Below are 16,679 nucleotides of genomic sequence, written 5' to 3'. Positions count from 1 at the left end.
GCCCTGAAATACATACAATGCGATCATCCGTACGCGGTTCTCTCAGTTGTGTCCTCCTAACTATGGAAGGTCAACGGGGCGTTATGACGCTAAGCTGTGTTTATGGCAAAGCTGGAAAAGCGTGCGCACTGAACTAGAACGTGAGGCTCGCTGAACAGAAACTTTCCAGATCCCTAGTAACCTTTTTTGCCGCGCATACTACTGCATAAGCTGGACGCGCGCATACGGCCAGCAAGTGAGAGCAATCTCTTTTGTCATTGGTAGTATACTTGAAAACATTCCTGAAAACAAATTTAATTAGTTTGCGTGCTGTAAGGGACCCCGCAACACTTTCAATACACGCTTTCACTCTTTCCTTCGTTCCTGTAAGCACTACAACTATAGCTTATTGCCAGCACAGAGCGGCACTGCGTGATTTGCTCGTCCCAACGAATACGCCTCCTAGTTTCTGGCTTGCCTTTGTTGAAATTTTCGTTAAAGTGAGTGGGGAACACATTCACTTCTGCAGCTGAAAGAAAGCAGGCCTACACTTGAATGACGTCCCTCAAGCGCGTAAACAATACCCAGACAGAGGAAGAGAGAAAAGTCTTTCGAGCAACTTTCTACAGCAATATCTTGCTTAGGTCTTTGTGACTCCGTCTTTTGTGTACTGGATGCGCTTGTTGACTACGTTATTGAAACACTTAAAATTTGCAAAAAAAAGTTAAAAGAAATGGTGATCGGTCATTTTCAATTAAGTGGAATTTTTATGGCAGCCAGCGATCGGCGACTTTTATTAGGGATTTTACACCGCAATGTTGCTGCATCATCACAGAGCCAGCTGTTAATGGCCCATTAAGCGAGATGGTGTCTGCCAACCAGTAAATCTCATCCTGCATCTAGGTTCTATAACGTGGTTCTATAAACATTGAAGTAGGGCACCTCGATTCACGCACGTCTCCGCCGTACGGCAGCACTGGCATCGAAGAACATGGCCTGAAGTAGTGGAACGCGGTAAATTTAAATTTACTTGAGAAAACCTCTAGCGTTTTTACCTTGGGAGGAGCACGACGGAAGAGGAACAGCAAGAGAGGTGAGCGGGAAAGCAAAGGGAGGCATTTACTTGGCAAATGTCGACGAAAGACTATCGTCTTTTGTCGACATTTGCAATAAAACGAGAAGATACGCGGCCATTTTTTTTTATCATCACAGCACCCGCACTGCTTCGCTCGATATTCGCACTGCCGGTTGGAATACCCATCTGTGAATTTTTTGTTCACTCTCAGAACACAGCTAGACCAACCAGCAGTATATTTTTGGCCATTCTGTTCAGCTAAACTGCGGCTACGGCATTCAGATTTTCACATCATTTTCAGCCTCGTCTCTGAGGATGCCGCTGCACGTACAATCTACGGAACGTCGTTCCTCGTTTAGTCATCTCGTTTTTACCTTGGCGGGGTGATTTTATTCCGTTTCCGTATTTGGTTTCTTTTTTCCTATTTGCAACCAGGTTGTAAATGCGCGTTCTAAGAAGAAACCAGGTACGATCGTTGTGGATCATCTGTACTGTTAATTACCATAAATAATTTATTTCCCCTCACCCTCGCCAAAAAGGGCGGGGGATCTTATATGCAGTTTTGTTTGTGCATTATGATGAAATTTACCTTGACCTTCTTGCTTTGCGACACTGACACCCCGCTTCCTCACTTACGCGCCTGCAGACTAGAATTGTGACGTTCCGTAGGCTGGAAGCGCGAGGGCGATGCTGCTGCAACTGACTCTGTTGCTGTTGTCGCACAGGGTGACAACGCAGACTTCCTCTACCACCTGATCGACGAAACGGGAGGCTTTTCGATCGACGACAAAGAAGGCTGGATCCGAGTGCGGGACCCGGCCAAGCTCGACAGGGAGAAGGTCGACAAGCTGACGATGAGGGTGAGCCGTGCAGCGTGCACTCACCCGTGTGCGATCTACTCGCGTGGATGCCAATTGACGTGACATCGCAATGCTCCGCACTGCGGCCTCACGTTTTTGACTGCCAGGCAGTCATTCATGAACAGGCTTCTAGAACTTGCGTATTGCTTTTTTTTAATGGAAAAACGAATTTGGGGAAGTAGCAATCAATAAGTACAAGTTAACAGAATGACGGCTGCTGCCCATGTCGCTTCGCACTTTCGGTTTTTGTGTGTGTGTGTGTGTGTGTGTGTGTGTGAGTGTACCGATGCGGACGCGCGCGGTATAATACATGTATATTGTTACTCTATGTATCCAAACGCTGCAGCCTCAAAAAAAAAAAAAAAAAAAAAAAAACAGAGCGGACGTTTGTACACAGCTGTTGTGAATCCTAGTGACACAGCCAAGCAGAACAAAAAAGGATTCGCTGCTGCATATCTAAGGCTAGACGAAGATGGAGACTAGGTTCGTTCCGTGGCTAGCACAGCGTTGTTCCTCTTGAAAAATACATCCTCGAATTTACGATTTCTTCCCCGTAGCATCTTCGTGGAGGTGTCGTGTAGCGATCCCGTGCCTCTCGCAATTCAAGCGATACTATGTATGTAAATGTATGTATGCCAATCCCAGAAAGCAAGTGAAATGAAAGAAGATGCTGGCGTTTGTGTCCCCTTTCTAGACATATAGGCGTGGGTGACGAAAGTACAAATGTTGTTAGGCGAGAAAAAGAGTCGAAGGAAGGATACCAAATGCTCACTCACATTCATATGCAATTGATACAGCACGCAATAGACTCGCATGCGCCGAGAGAACTGCAAACGCTAGAACCGCCGTTCCAGCGTTGCGCCATACGTGTTCGCGTTAACAAGTATACCAACGTCATTTCAACATTTCCCTTTACATCTATTGCAAAATCATATCGCCATATACTCCAATGCGCTTTTGCAGTTAAATAAATTGTGCGGTGACCAGTAAAAGCCGACGCCAAATGAGGCTAATTTTGGTACTTTGCCTCCTTAAGATTTCACGAAAAGAGGTGGCTCATATAGTCGGTAATTTAGTAACCGTACACTGAGCGCCCCTTTTGAGAACCCATTGAAGAATGGTTAGAAATGGTGGCACTTCGCTTAAAGAAAAATAATCAAGATAAGTTTGCGGAAGTGTCTAGGCTTTCTGTGCTGCTTTCATCAGAGGTCTTTACCGGCTTATGGCTGCCCTATCTACAACCAAAGATGCTTATGCTTAAATCTAATATCCAACACGATGTAAGGTTTTAACTTCGACGTCAACTGTGCGATACATCCTATCATAACACTAAAGAACTTGCAAGCAATTAGTCACCGAAAGGGAGGCTCGTGTGTACGTTTCTGATTTTTTGGTCGCGTTGTCCCTCACCTTGCCTTTTGTGCCTGGCTCAGGGTATGGAAGACTCGTTAAAAAGTAAGCTAAGTTTGCATTGTTTCTGATTATTGTTGCTTCGGTCAAGTGTTACGCCAAGGGGAGCGCCTCAATGGAGGGCAGCGAATGGTGGTCGATGTGGGCTTTTTGTCTCGCAACCTTCCCTTTGGAAAAATCGCCTACTCACAACGATGTACTATTCTTTTCTTTTCTTTTTTACCGTTTCTGCCGCCTCTAAAACCAGTTATTGAACCCCCTCCCATTGTTGCACGGGTAACGAATTTATTTCCCTTCAGGGCACAAAATGTTTGGTCTTATCGCTACACGTAAACCACCGCTACACGTAAACCACCGCTACACGGTGGTTTACGTGTAGCGGTAAACAGTTTGATTATAACTCGATTGAGGATCCACTACCAGGCAGCAATTACTTATTTTTTACTTTCTTTGCACCTTTCTTTTTACTTTACTTTCTTTACTTTTTTTTACTTTGTTTGTACGTACCACCTACGGGCTGACTTTAATCATTTTTTATCCCGGTTACTTCCCTAGATTGCTACTTTTTTTCCTCCACTCTTTGTAAACACGGCCCAGACGTGCTAACAATTTTTACCTCAAAATTGTCATTACTCATGATGTTCCCGGTGGGTGCGGAAACGGTGTCATGTGGCGTAGACCGCAGGGCGCGAGAAATAATTTATTTCGGCGCCCCGCTCCCCTTTTATTCGCAATTGAGGAGATGAAAAAGGAACGCTCCTCCCAGAAATAGGAACCCGCTATGGCATCGGCGAATTACATTTTGGCTTCCTTGTATATATGACTATGCGAAATTTCTCATGCGCTACGAAAATTGGCGTCCTCTCGCGCAAGGCACGCGCTGCATTGCTCCGAGAATAAAAAGACAGCAGCAGCAAAGGGACTTACAACACGCAAGAGCGAAATACTCCAGGGGAAACGAAGGACCGTTCAAGAAATGCCAGTCTCTTTTCTCGTCCATCGTCTTTCTCATCGGCGCGCGCGCGCGCGCGCCACTTTGCATTTGCTGGAGCAGTTGAAAAATGGTCCCGCGCCTTCTTTTTGGAGACAGGTCCCGCTTCGCTCTTTGTTTCACAGCTCTAGACACTCACTTCTGGTCTGGCTTTCGCACTACCCTATACCACGTGCGCCCCCAGCTCTAAGTCAGCGCCCACTGCAAAAAAGCCTAGCACGCGATCGTGCGCGTGCATTTGAAGATGCAGCGGCGGTCAATTTGAAGAGCTCGAGGGGCGGCCCCAGGCTTCACAGGAAGCGCGCTTATACATACGCGAAACGCGCGTGAAACCATACGGAATGCATGAAATTGCGGAAACCACTATAAGCGTCGCATTGCGTGCCAGTTCTTTTTTTCTTTTTTTTTTTTTTTTTCGTGCGCCAGCGAGAACGCGATGGCCGCGCACGCAGCCGGTCATTTGCGGAGAAGCGCGCTCACCAGGCCATTTATATATATGGGGAGCGGACTAGTCGCAGAACGGAAGGGAGTCGGAGTTGGGGCGGGCATCGTCGGCGGATACTTTCATCTTTCATTCGAGGAAACCCAACTCGTTGCGGTTAGGCAGTGTTTTCGAGGCATATCTGACGAATTCGCTTGTGTGTGGGCGAGCGGGGGCGTATTCGCTTCCATCCGACTTTCGCCCCGCCACCCCGGGAATGGTCCGGCGACGATATATTGCTGCCTAACAGACGTGTGTCTCCGCTCACTTCACGAAATGAGATTCGTCACTCTTCCGTGAGCGAAAAGCAAGCGCCGGTGGGATCGGCTTTCTGTTTTAGCTCAGCTCCTCGTTGATGTACGCGAACTCTTACAACACTGTGAACGACGAACAGCGCGCCGCGGCTCACTCACGGAGCAAGAACATAGCCTTGTTCTTACTCCGTGGTCTTATTTAATCTGCGGACAGCTATTCCGTGCAAAGTAAACTCGCTGCGGGGCGATGATGGCTGCCGGCAGATAAACAGACTGCGCTCACTCACGGAGCAAGAACATAGCCTTGTTCTTACTCCGTGGTCTCATTTAATCTGTAGACAGCTATTCCGTGCAAAGTAAACTCGCTGCGGGGCGATGACGGCTGCCGGCAGATAAACAGACTGCCTAAGCATCCTCTCTAAGAGGTAGAGGTGCGTGCCACCCTATATCGTAACGTCATGGACTATTCATTTCTCATTTGGCGATGAGACCATCATCCTACGGGGTGAAATTCAGTGGTGTTATATTAAATATTTTCACATTACTTGGGGGTTGAAGCTGAGACGTGGCTTTTTTTTATCCACAGTTTAAAGGGGAGCGTTCCCAAGGGAAGAAACTACAATCGGGGTAAACGCCCCAATTTTTCCTGCAAAGAAAAAAGAACACCAGGCTCATGATGCGCGCTATTAGTGAAAGGCTTCATTTCCTTTAACTTTGTTTCTTCTCTAGCGCACGTCTTGCGCACATAAATAACTTCAAGCATCGCACGCCAGTACTAACAACAGAAAGATGCAGGCGCCGCCATTTGGTCGAATGGTGAATCCGGTACTCTGCGGCAAAGCACACCCACCGAATTTTTTTAGAATGTAGCCATTTGTCCTCATTGTCGGATCTTTCTTAAAGGCAAACACGTTGACCCGTAAAGATGGCGGTGGTGGTCAACAAATATTGACGAGCCCTGTTTGTGTCGATCATTAAGGCACTTAATAATGTCGTTTCCCTGATGTTGATAAAGCCGCCTCCACTTGCATGGACGCACGTCCCTGCTGCTGGAGCACTAAGCCAACCCATTTCCTTTTCTTGCCTCGACAGCTAGCATACACTCGCTAACCCAACAAAGGACGACGTGCGGGATTTCAACCCTTCGTCGCACGCAAAGGCCCCACTGCTGTGGTACGAGAACACGCGTAGAATATTATTCTGAGAAAAACGCTAGATTGTTCCTCACGCATCTCCGCATACTGCATACTCTATGTTCCCAGCATCTACCTGGTTGATAAAGTCGACTTCGCTAAGCCCTTACTTGCAAACCCTGAGAACCAAGTAAGAAGGCGCACCTTAAATTGAATCGACAAAATGTATTTCGTGCTCGTGTACTGTGCTGTCCCACCTCTCACCCTTCGTTTTCATTACCGCTGCCTAAGCTCCCGCGGTGAGTCTTTCACCTTTGGTCGGACACGCATGAACAACGAACTCACTTCATCTTGCTTGGAGGCGGAGAACTGCGAGAGTGCTCAGTTACTTCAGCCCAACACCACAGCTTAGCACTAAGCCTGCGCATGTGTACCGCGCCTTCTTGAGTGAATTAGAGCGTGCCTGGTATCACACGCGATACCTCGTGGTCAAAGTGCATCGGCGGCAGGAACACAGCTGGTGCACCGTTGGGACCCGATCACAATGTGCATTTAGCGCCGATTATGTTTGTGTGCGTGGGGCGAACATATATGAGCTCCGCCCTAAAAGCGCAGGCCTCGTGTTTGTCGAAACGATTAGGGAGGAAAGAGAAAAGTGCAAGTAAAGAAGGAAATAGCGGCAGCTGCTGTAGGCGCTCCAAGCACCCTCAAGCCCCGGCAACCATTTCTCGACATTATAGGACAAGCAAACAAAGCATCCACAACAAATGGCGCAAGAAATGGCAGTTTGCATACAACGTGCGTCAGGCTGGTCGTGCTTGCGCACGCAAAAAGGCACAATGCCGTATTGTTATTCGGGTCGTTAAAAAATGCGAGGAGAAAAAAAAAAAAGGAGGCAAGTCGGCAAGAATGCAACGATGGCAATGGGCGGTATTTGGCGAAACGCAGAATGTCTCCGGTTGCGATGACGAATGGTCCCTAATGCATTTCTGCAGAAGGAGTTTAGCTAATGCGAAGTCGAACGTGCTTATAGACGGGAAGCCGAGCTTTCTTATAAAAGCCGCTTCGCCGTAATGCGATTGAAGTGTATTATGGAGGGGGCGTCTACCATTCATCCTCTGATTGGCCAGGGGCCAATATCATATGCCTTACGACCGCCTCGGACGACCCTTCAATTTTTCATCCTTGCTCGGCAGCCCTGCTTTGCTGCTGTAATATGAAAGGGGCGACCCGTTGCACCGACGAGCCGGGCATTAAACAAAGCCGGGGCCAGTAAGCGTCGTTAATCGTGCGCAGCCCGTGCAATCGTGTCCCAGCTTGAGCACGCGCTCACTAGGTCTCAGTAAGTGACGTTAATAGTGGCCAACCTGCGTTCGTACAATGCGGTACTAAATTAAGCACGCGCTCGGAGACAGCGCGAAAGAGCCGAGCCAATAAGTGCCGCGTGTGTATGGGCGGAGGAAAAACGGCCACATCACATATTGAAGGCCCCCGGTCGCGATTTTATGGGGCCATAAAATTGCGCCAAGCAGTGCTCAGAACAACACCGGTGTGGTGACGAGAGGCGATAACAAGCGCGTCTGTGGCAAAAGCCACGGTGAGCGACAGGTGGGTTGCCCACTTAGTACGCGCTGCACCCGCATCACGTGAACACCAGAGCGAGAAGCCAAAGTCTCATTTGCCGGCGCTCGCTCGCCGGGCACTCAATATGAAGAGCAAAACATCCCCTTCGCGGCACGTCGTCTTCTTACCAGCCAGTGCAGTTGGCCTCCCAACAGTTGTGTTTCGTAGGCGAGGCGCAGGGAAACCCACTTCCGGATTGCTTACACGTGGTCCGGTTTGAGCGACGTCGCCGTGTCTTAGAGGCGTTGTTAAAGGCGGGTACGGCTAGCAGAACGACCCTAATTCTTCGCCGCTCATTTCCGTCCAGGAAGCGGCAATGCATTGTTTGGTACTTCACCAGCGGCAGGTAAGGGGAGGAGAGGCGCTACGAGACTGCGACCCGGTCAGTGACGAGCACTAAACGACCGTGCCGAAGGAACTTCTATTATATCACCCGCGGCCGAGGCACAGCCGAGCACGTTGCGAGAGTACGTACAGTGCTCCTGCTTCGCGCCGGCCCCGTGAATCACGTTCCCTCGCCTTTTCCCTGTCCGGCGGCATAATCGAGCCGTGAACCTGTGGAGGACGCAAGGTGCCTCGCGTCGTGACAGAGCGGAAGTGGCGACGCTAGTTTGGGCCTTTCGCCCCGCGTAAATGCTTCCGCTCATTACGCCAAAGAGGCAGCGGCAGGGCGAGTGCCGACAGCGAAACTCGTTCCCACTCCTTTAAAGCCTGGGAAATTAGCCCGTGAAGCACAGCTTTCTCTCCGGGCAGCCGCTTCTCCACCTAAGGCCCCCGCCTTCAAGCGCGCCCTGGAGGAGGACGCTGTTGTGTGTAGGTAGCTTGTGCCGCGCGCGTGGTAATGCGGGGGTTCCAGGATAGGGAGCCATCAATTCCGCCATCGTATTTTGAAAGACCCGGTGGAGTGCCCATCCATATAAACGTTCTCCCGGGGCGTAATCGGGCAGTGCTGATGAGAAAGTTAAATTACGTGGCCTTTCATGAAACGAGAATAATGGTTCTGGAGTGTGGGTGCTGCAATGGCACTGCGCGCTCAAGGTAGCTGCGGCTCTGGATCGTGCTTATTTATGGCCGCTTTCCGTCCAAACATAAATGGATTTAGCGGGAACTGTTTCCCACTACCAAAATGACACGCTATACAGCTCTCACGGGTACCTGCAGGCCTGCTCGGTGCTGCATTTTGTCATATGAAACTAAAAAGAAAAGATATGGTCTGCGCTGTGTCATCGCACAGCGGAGGCCGTCACACTTGCATTGCGCAATATAAAAGCGTGGACCCCACTTTTCAAGTCAAGTCAAATAGTGTACTGGGGCCTCTTATTGACTCCCCATCCCCTCTTGATCGCGCCGGGTTGGTCATTCAGCAGCAGTGTGGAAGAACAGACCCGCGGGCATAAAAAAAAAAAAAAAGCATATATATTACCTCCTTACCAGACAGTTCTTTTGGTTCACGATGTTGAGGATTGCGCATAATTTCTGGTGTGTTGAAAAAGGACACCAGTAGCGAAGTCCCATTGCGAGAAGCGTATAATTTATATAAGGAACCATAGGAAAATGTCTTGCGCACATAAATGCACCAAAACGCCGCTACTCCGGAACAAAAATATTTTCGCAACCCTTAGAGGCAGCAGGGCTCAGTCACAAAATACTCGCTAGCTTTTGTCGATGACCTATGCGCAAGCACTCAAAGCTTGCCCCATGGTTACACCCATTACATTTTTGTAGACCGCACAAATGAGGGCTGTTTTCGTACTTGCTCGTGTATAACACAGGCCGTACGGGTGGCCACGGGGCTACATACTCCCTCTCCTTTAGTAGTGCGAGACTGTGTGCTTGTGATTATATATACGTTCATTATTCGAACTTTTTGTATTTCTTTTATTCTTTTTACTCCTGGCGTAGCAATCTGAGTGCAATGGCTTGGCTAACCTGGCCTTTTTTGATTAAACGAATTCTCTCGAAACCTGCAGCCGGTAGCATCTCTTAAAGCATACATTCGTTTCTCACCTATCTTTAATCCGCCCAATTTAGGCTTCGATATCAGGGGGTCTCTGATGCCATAGGATGTTCGCCTGTCACTTCGCTGTATTTGTTTCTGCTCACTCACTGTCTGGCCGACTGTACTCGCCTGATTTTTTCTCTGCGGCTTCCTTTGGCTTCATCGTGCCGCACCCTATCCACCCATACGAGGCACCATTTTGTTCTCTGTGGATGTGACGACCGAGCGTACATACTCCATGAGCCAACAACGGAACCCAGTTGTCCACTGCTCAACAAACTGAAGTCCAATTTGTTCGTCTGCGCACGCAGGTTCTGGCGCTGGAGCGGAAGCCTAACGTAAACCCGGACGCCAAGGCAAGCACCACTGTGGTCGAGGTTTCGCTGCTGGACGCCAACGACAACAACCCGCAGTTTCTACCCGAAGGCGTATACGTATTCAGCGTCACGGAGACAGACCCGCCCGGAACCGTCATCGGATCGGTAGGTGGTTCAAAAGGCGCACCCGCACTCATGTGGTGTGGGGTCGCTTTCACCCACTTCCACTGACCCCGCTTTCTCATACACATGGCATCAAAGGAAAACGTTTGAACCTCACTCGCACTCAGGGCGTTTGAAATACCTTGGCAGATCACTCACCTTTTTTGACTCACGTATCATCTTGGGATGAGCATCAGTGCTCAGAAAGAGCCCGGGATTTATTTGAAAGAACTAGTCTTTGGCAAATCAGTGCGCTTCGTTCCGGCCCAGAAGAACGTTATTTTAGCAAAAAAAAAAAAAAAAAGTGGTAAGAAATACTGAAGAAAAAAAAACCCTTTGAATTTCGCGCTACACAGTCAACACTGACGCAATGGTGGAAGTGCTAAAGACCTAGTTATCAGTGTGTTAATTACACGCCAGCATTCAAGTGGTGCGATTAAACGGAAATAGAAACGCCAACAATGGGGCTCTTTGATTTACACTCTCGGACTCACCGCGGATAGTCCGCGGGTAGTCCGAGGATTCCCCGAAGCCATAGGGATACATGGGAAAATCGAATGTTGGACTGCTTCTCGGGGAGTCCGCGGTGAGTCCGAGAGTGTAAATCGAAGGGCCCCACTATCGGGCAGTTATGTTTATTGGGGCTCGATTCGGTCGGCGTCCGCCAATCACATAAACAAGTTCCTGTGATGTCATAAGGTCTGGGGCGAGAAAGCGACTGGTGTGCCGCCCCTGCTGTATAGTGCAAGAGAAGCACCACTTCCAAATTTAATTTTCTCGTGATGAAACGTGTGCAATGGGACCGAAAAAGTTCGGAGCCTACACTTTGTTCCTAAAGTTATTAAGCAAGGTTTATAACTCCTTCCTGTGTCGGTTTTATAACGGCGCCTGTGCACGAGCTGTGTCCAACTTGGCGTACCGAGGGCCATTACCGCATTGTCCGAGCAGTCGTGCGCATGCGTGTTAGTTAACACTACGTCAGCATGATCCTCCAGTGCTTGTCCCCGTACTACTATGAATATACGCTCGGTGTGTATTCGTAGACGAGGCTGATCCGGGTACCTCTGACGCGTGATAAATTTTGGGGCTAGACGGAACGTTTAGCATTGCATGATGCCTAGTGCAGCTGCGTTGCTGGAACATTTCCTGCCAGGCGGGCGTAAAGGCTATACGGATAGCAACAGAAACGTTCTGAGTACAAAATCACTATTTACACGCAGAGCAGATCTGAACACTTCACGCAATAGTACGAACTCTGTAGTAGATAGTGCGCCGCCAAGTCGCCCTACATATTTCTGGTAAGCGCTCAGTAAGGACACCAAAACGCTGCGTCAGCTCAGCGATTTCTGCGGTACTTTTAGTTAGTAACATCGCTCCTGGGAACGGTAAACAAAAAAATCCACTTTTGTAAAAAAAAAAAAAAAAGAAATGAGCACGTTAGCCAAGGGTTACTCAAGAGTGCGGCAAAGTATTTCCAGTCAGAGACGAACAAGTCTGCGGCAGTAAGCGAAAAAGAGGTAACCGAAGAACGCAATCAAAGTGACAACGCGGCAGGGGAGTGCGAAGGACAAAAAGTGACTTCGCGCTTTGTTTCGAGGTGACGAAGAATCGCGCGCTCTTCTTTGGCAGCGCGCGAACGCAATAGGAACGGCGGCGCGGCACCGCGCGTACAAAAAATAGCTTCGCGCTGCGGGCCGCGTGAATCTACGTCATTGTTCTTCGGGTGGATCTCAGCGTCCGTTGCTCTTGTCGCCTCCGACGGGCGTGCGTGTGTATGCCGTTTCTCGTTTCTCCTCTTCTTCACTCGAACGAACGGGAGGTCGATCGAAGAGGAAAGAAAAAAAGTTTATTGTTTCTGAGTGGCGAACAAAAGGTCGTTATCTTATTCTCGGCGTTGCTCGTCGGTATACACACAGAGCGAGGGCTGTCTACTGGCGACGCCTCAATACAAGTGGGCGGCGGCGAGGAGTTCACACTGCTCTGCAAAGAAGAAGAAAAGAAAGCGCAAGTTCGAGAGAAGGAGGCTAGTCGGTCTTCTATAGTCGAGCGATAGATCGAGGTCTCTGTGCGCAACAGTGTCGCTCTAAGGTCAAGGGGAAATTCGGCGCGACGGGTGCGAGGGAGTTAAGACAAAACAAACCGGACGGCCGTCGCATTGGCTGGCTGTGCGTACGCTCATTGGGGGAGGAGGTCATGCTGGGACGAGCGAGCTAAATATAGATCGTGAAGTCAGAGAGAAAGGGCGTGTAGCGGGTGAAAAGAAAAGCACCACAAACTACGGTCGACCTAGAGCGCGCACAATAGAGCCAAGCTGTGTCTCCTCTACCATTCTCGAGCTGCTCTATTGTATTAGACGCAATCCTGGGTGCCTCGACCCGATCCGCTTCGTTTGTCTCCATCGGCAGAAAGAGCATGCGTAATCTTGGGGACCACCATCCCGTGTAGGCCCGAGACCTGCGCACAAAAACATGATAGCAGCCGGGTGCCCCATATTATGGCGTCTTCGTCCGAAGCACTCATATTCGTCGATGCCGACCGCCGTAAGGACTACGCATACGGGGCCCCGCCAGTATCGAATGGCCCCCCATTCATCACTCCTGATCGCCGAGGTTAGCTTGCCTGGGAGTGCTTCCTTGCTTTTCTTTTTCGTCTCTCCCTCCCTATCTTGTGAATAAGTTCCTTTCGATGTCTCTGTGTGGCACGAGGTGATTGTCCTCAGGGGGAGACGTTTTCTGCTCCCTTTATTTTTGCTTTGAAAATGGTAGAGGCACTTTTATGCTGGCGAAAAGAGAATGGACGCGAATCAACTCCGGCATCAGTTGTTGCGCTTATTGCAAGCGGCGGTTATGGGGAAGGAAAACAATAGAACACTGTCCCAACGGGAATAAATAAGAGCTACGTCTCTTTATTACCTGCGAACGACCGTCCAAGTGCATTTATTTATTGCGCCGCCAAAAGAGCTGGTTCTTCTGTAATCCCGGTAGGGTAGGGGAGGGGAATTTTTTTTTCTTTTCATATTCATGTGGGGGAAGACGGAGAAGAGGGTCTAAGTCAGTATGGTAAAAGAAGGGAAAACTCATGAGTGTGTATATATATATACACATTATACAGATTTGCGTGTACATGTATACATATTTGCGTGCACATATATGCACATTACGAGGGAGTCAAATACTTTACAGGAACGCTGGACCTATAACATTACGGGTTGTACCCTGGAAATGCCATACCATTAATTTTAAACTGCCGTGCTGCTGCCGTACTTATTGCTGAAAGGACTAGATATGCCATGCGGCTAGGTCTGAGGAGTATTACGTCTCTCTCTCTTTTTTTTTTTTTTTTTTTTTCCTGAGTGCACCGAAAATGTCATTGGTTTTTCATTCAGGTTCACGAGCTCACAAGTTAGTAACAACTTCTTTTCCATGCGATATAGCTTGACAAATTGAGCCAGCATTCCTGGAGAGAAATGCCTTGAACAATGATGACAAATATGTCGAGTCATGGAACACAACTCCCGGCTTTCTTGCAGAGCCGTCATTTTTGACGAACATATAGATTCGGGGTCCCCGATAATTGTTTGCATGAGCGAACACATCGTACACGAGCGTATACAGACGTGTGTGTCTGTGAAAAATGGCATTTGTTTGCAAACACCCGCACTTTCAGCTTGTCACATCTTTACCTCGGGCAGTCGTCGCAATTAGTTTTTTTTCTGTGTCTGAAAAGCTTGCTCCTTATTTCGAATGCACGCAAGTGCAACCCCAGTAGCAACCTTTTTAAGAGATTTGAGGTTCTTCCTTCTTGCACGCACAAATGTACTGCTAACTCAATCGACCACAATTTAAAATCATTTCATTGACATTACACAGTAACTGCCAATAATGTTGTACACACAGCTATTTTACAGCACAAATGACTCAACAAGCTAGGACAGGCTGACATTTCGCCGCGTTTTCAATACAATCCTCAAGCAAGCGACATATTTGCGATAAATAGGCGTTAGTGATTAACGAATATGATTTAAGAACAGTTCCGCGTGGCTTACCGGGGCAAACGACCATGACTCTCTCTTTCGCTTTTCCTTTATCTTTGAATTCATGCGGCCACAACGTGAGCATTTGGCTTTCATTTATTGTCTATCAAGAGCCCGCCTGCACTGCATTAAGGTGAAAATGGGCAGCCATAAATCAGGGAACGAGGATATGTATAAATGCCCAGAAATACATATACAGGAGGCAGAGGAGCAGAAAAAGAAAAAAAAATTAAATATGAGCCTAAGCACAGATAGAACAGAACTTTGTTCAGATTCCTCGTCAAGCACCAGAATGGTACAGAAGCGCCATTTTACTAGTCAATGGCCGTTCGCTCCACGGCTGAGCATAAGCTCTGAAGACACTTCCAGGCACGCCTAAGGGAGGGCGAACTTTTTGTTGGGCGTGTTGATGCCGACAAGATATGTCAGGGCGAAGAGGTAAGCGCGAGAGCAGAGCATACGGACGCAACTTCCAGTCGCGCACACACTTTTTCAGAAACTGAAAATGACGAGCACAAGTAGCGCCGGCGTGTGTGTATTCAGTCGGAGCTTTCGTGATTGTATTTTTGTGCAAAGCAGGGTGTTATTAAACCAGGCGATTGAAGAGGGTGCCTTTCCCACTTTTCCATTATCGTGCTTCGCCTCTTGCGTTCAGGTGGTGGCCATAGACCCGGACATGGGCGACAACGGCCGCGTGGTGTACTTCAAGCAGAACAACACCCTGAGCGCGAATGTGCCGTTCGGCGTGCACCCCTTCAATGGCTCTGTGTACGTGCTGGAGCAGTTCCGCGACATCGCCGTCAAGCCGGACCGGTACACATTCTTCGTCATCGCCTCCGACGTCGCCAAGAGCGTCCATGAGAGGAGGTGGGTGCCTCGCTTGGACGGCTTGTAGACTGTGTGGAGGCCCGACGGTGTGTCGGGAATATGGCCGCCTGTAGCGTTTCAATTCTGACGCCGGCGTTTGTTCTGCGACATCTCCTTTCACGTCGCGCACGGTCAAGCTGCTTTCCGATGGCCTATGAGCCCAGCGAGCCGGCATTCGCCAATTGCGTACGCGGGGCCATCCAGGCGACCAGTGCATTTCGCAGCGTCTGATCGAACAAGCTGCGGGTAAGGAATGGGAACCTGGCTGGCCCTGTACTTAAGTAACGGCAAAATAGGAGATAGAAAGCCGAAGGGGCGTACCCGCACTGTATATCTACCGGTAGGCGCCACGTACTGCCAGTGCGTTAAGTGCGCCAGTGCGCATGCGCAGTGTCGCCGACCGTGCAGTCATGACGACCAATGTCCAGGGGAGGTTAGCAACCTCCTGTAGACGTTTTGAGGAAATCTCCTTCCTCTTATTAGCAGCCGGTGTTAGCAGGTCGCAACATTTAAGCTAATTATTAATCGCTGGCCAAACCCGGCAGCTGAATTAATTAAAACCACTGCGGGGAGATAGTGGCTCACAAGTTATAAAACGTTTCTGCCTGCTAAGGAAATTTTTCGTTCAAATAGTTAACAAAAGCTAAGCAGATAAAGGAGAAATAGGAACCGCGGAGCAAAACTCTGAAACCGCTAGCCGCAAAACAAACACACACACACACACACACACACACACACACACACACACACACACACACACACACGCACACACACACACGCACACGCACACGCACACGCACACGCACACGCACACGCACACGCACGCACACACACACACGCACACGCACACGCACACGCACACGCACACGCACACGCACACACACACGCACACACACACACGCACACGCACACGCACACGCACACGCACACACACACACACACACACACACACACACACACACACACACACACACAAGCACACGCACACGCACACGCACACACACGCACAATGCGGTGATCGAATCTACTCGAATGGTGTTTTTTTTTTTTAATATTATATCTGCCTCCGTTCCGTTCTGCTTCACCAATTCTGCGTGCACCGTTGTCGGCCTGGTCCCGGCGACGAGTCAGGCGATAGCAGGCATGGTCAAGAAAGGCCGATACGCGCAGAACAACGCCGAATATTTTAGGGGGACGAAAGACGCACTCACAGCGCGCCAGGGAAAATTGGTGAGGGTCGGACACGCAAACACAGGCGGGCCGGCAGTGCGCGTGGGGAGGAAAGAATGGGCGCGGCTTTAGCCCCTCTTTGGCCCGGCGCCGATATCTGCCTGCGGGTCATCATTTGGGGAGAGTGAAAGGGCCCGGTGCACGAGTGAAATCGAGCCGGAGCAACGGCACGAGCGCTGCCGCAACTGCAGCCGCCGCCAGTCGTCGGTCGCCACGGTGGCAGAGCGGCCGGCGGGAGTGCGCGAGGCAGTGAGACGGCTGGTGT

The 16,679-nt window shown here is 49.5% G+C and overlaps 1 protein-coding gene across 2 annotated transcripts in view; it reads left to right on the top strand.

Annotated features, from left to right (window-relative positions):
- The window catches only part of LOC144145391 (protocadherin Fat 3-like), a 340,760-nt gene that overhangs the window by 246,383 nt on the left and 77,698 nt on the right, over nt 1–16,679 (top strand). For both annotated transcript variants that reach the window (XM_077676989.1, XM_077676981.1), the window contains exons 13-15: nt 1,780–1,914; nt 10,117–10,287; nt 14,973–15,184. In XM_077676989.1, the coding sequence (XP_077533115.1) occupies nt 1,780–1,914; nt 10,117–10,287; nt 14,973–15,184 (518 nt within the window). The remainder of the gene's footprint in view (nt 1–1,779; nt 1,915–10,116; nt 10,288–14,972; nt 15,185–16,679) is intronic.

Source organism: Haemaphysalis longicornis, unplaced genomic scaffold, assembly GCF_048455015.1.
Source record: "Haemaphysalis longicornis isolate Haplotype H1 unplaced genomic scaffold, Haemaphysalis longicornis Haplotype H1 scaffold_1, whole genome shotgun sequence".
NCBI lineage: Eukaryota > Metazoa > Arthropoda > Arachnida > Ixodida > Ixodidae > Haemaphysalis > Haemaphysalis longicornis.
The sequence above is the reverse complement of the archived record's forward strand: the minus strand, read 5'-3'. Positions and strand labels throughout refer to the sequence as shown.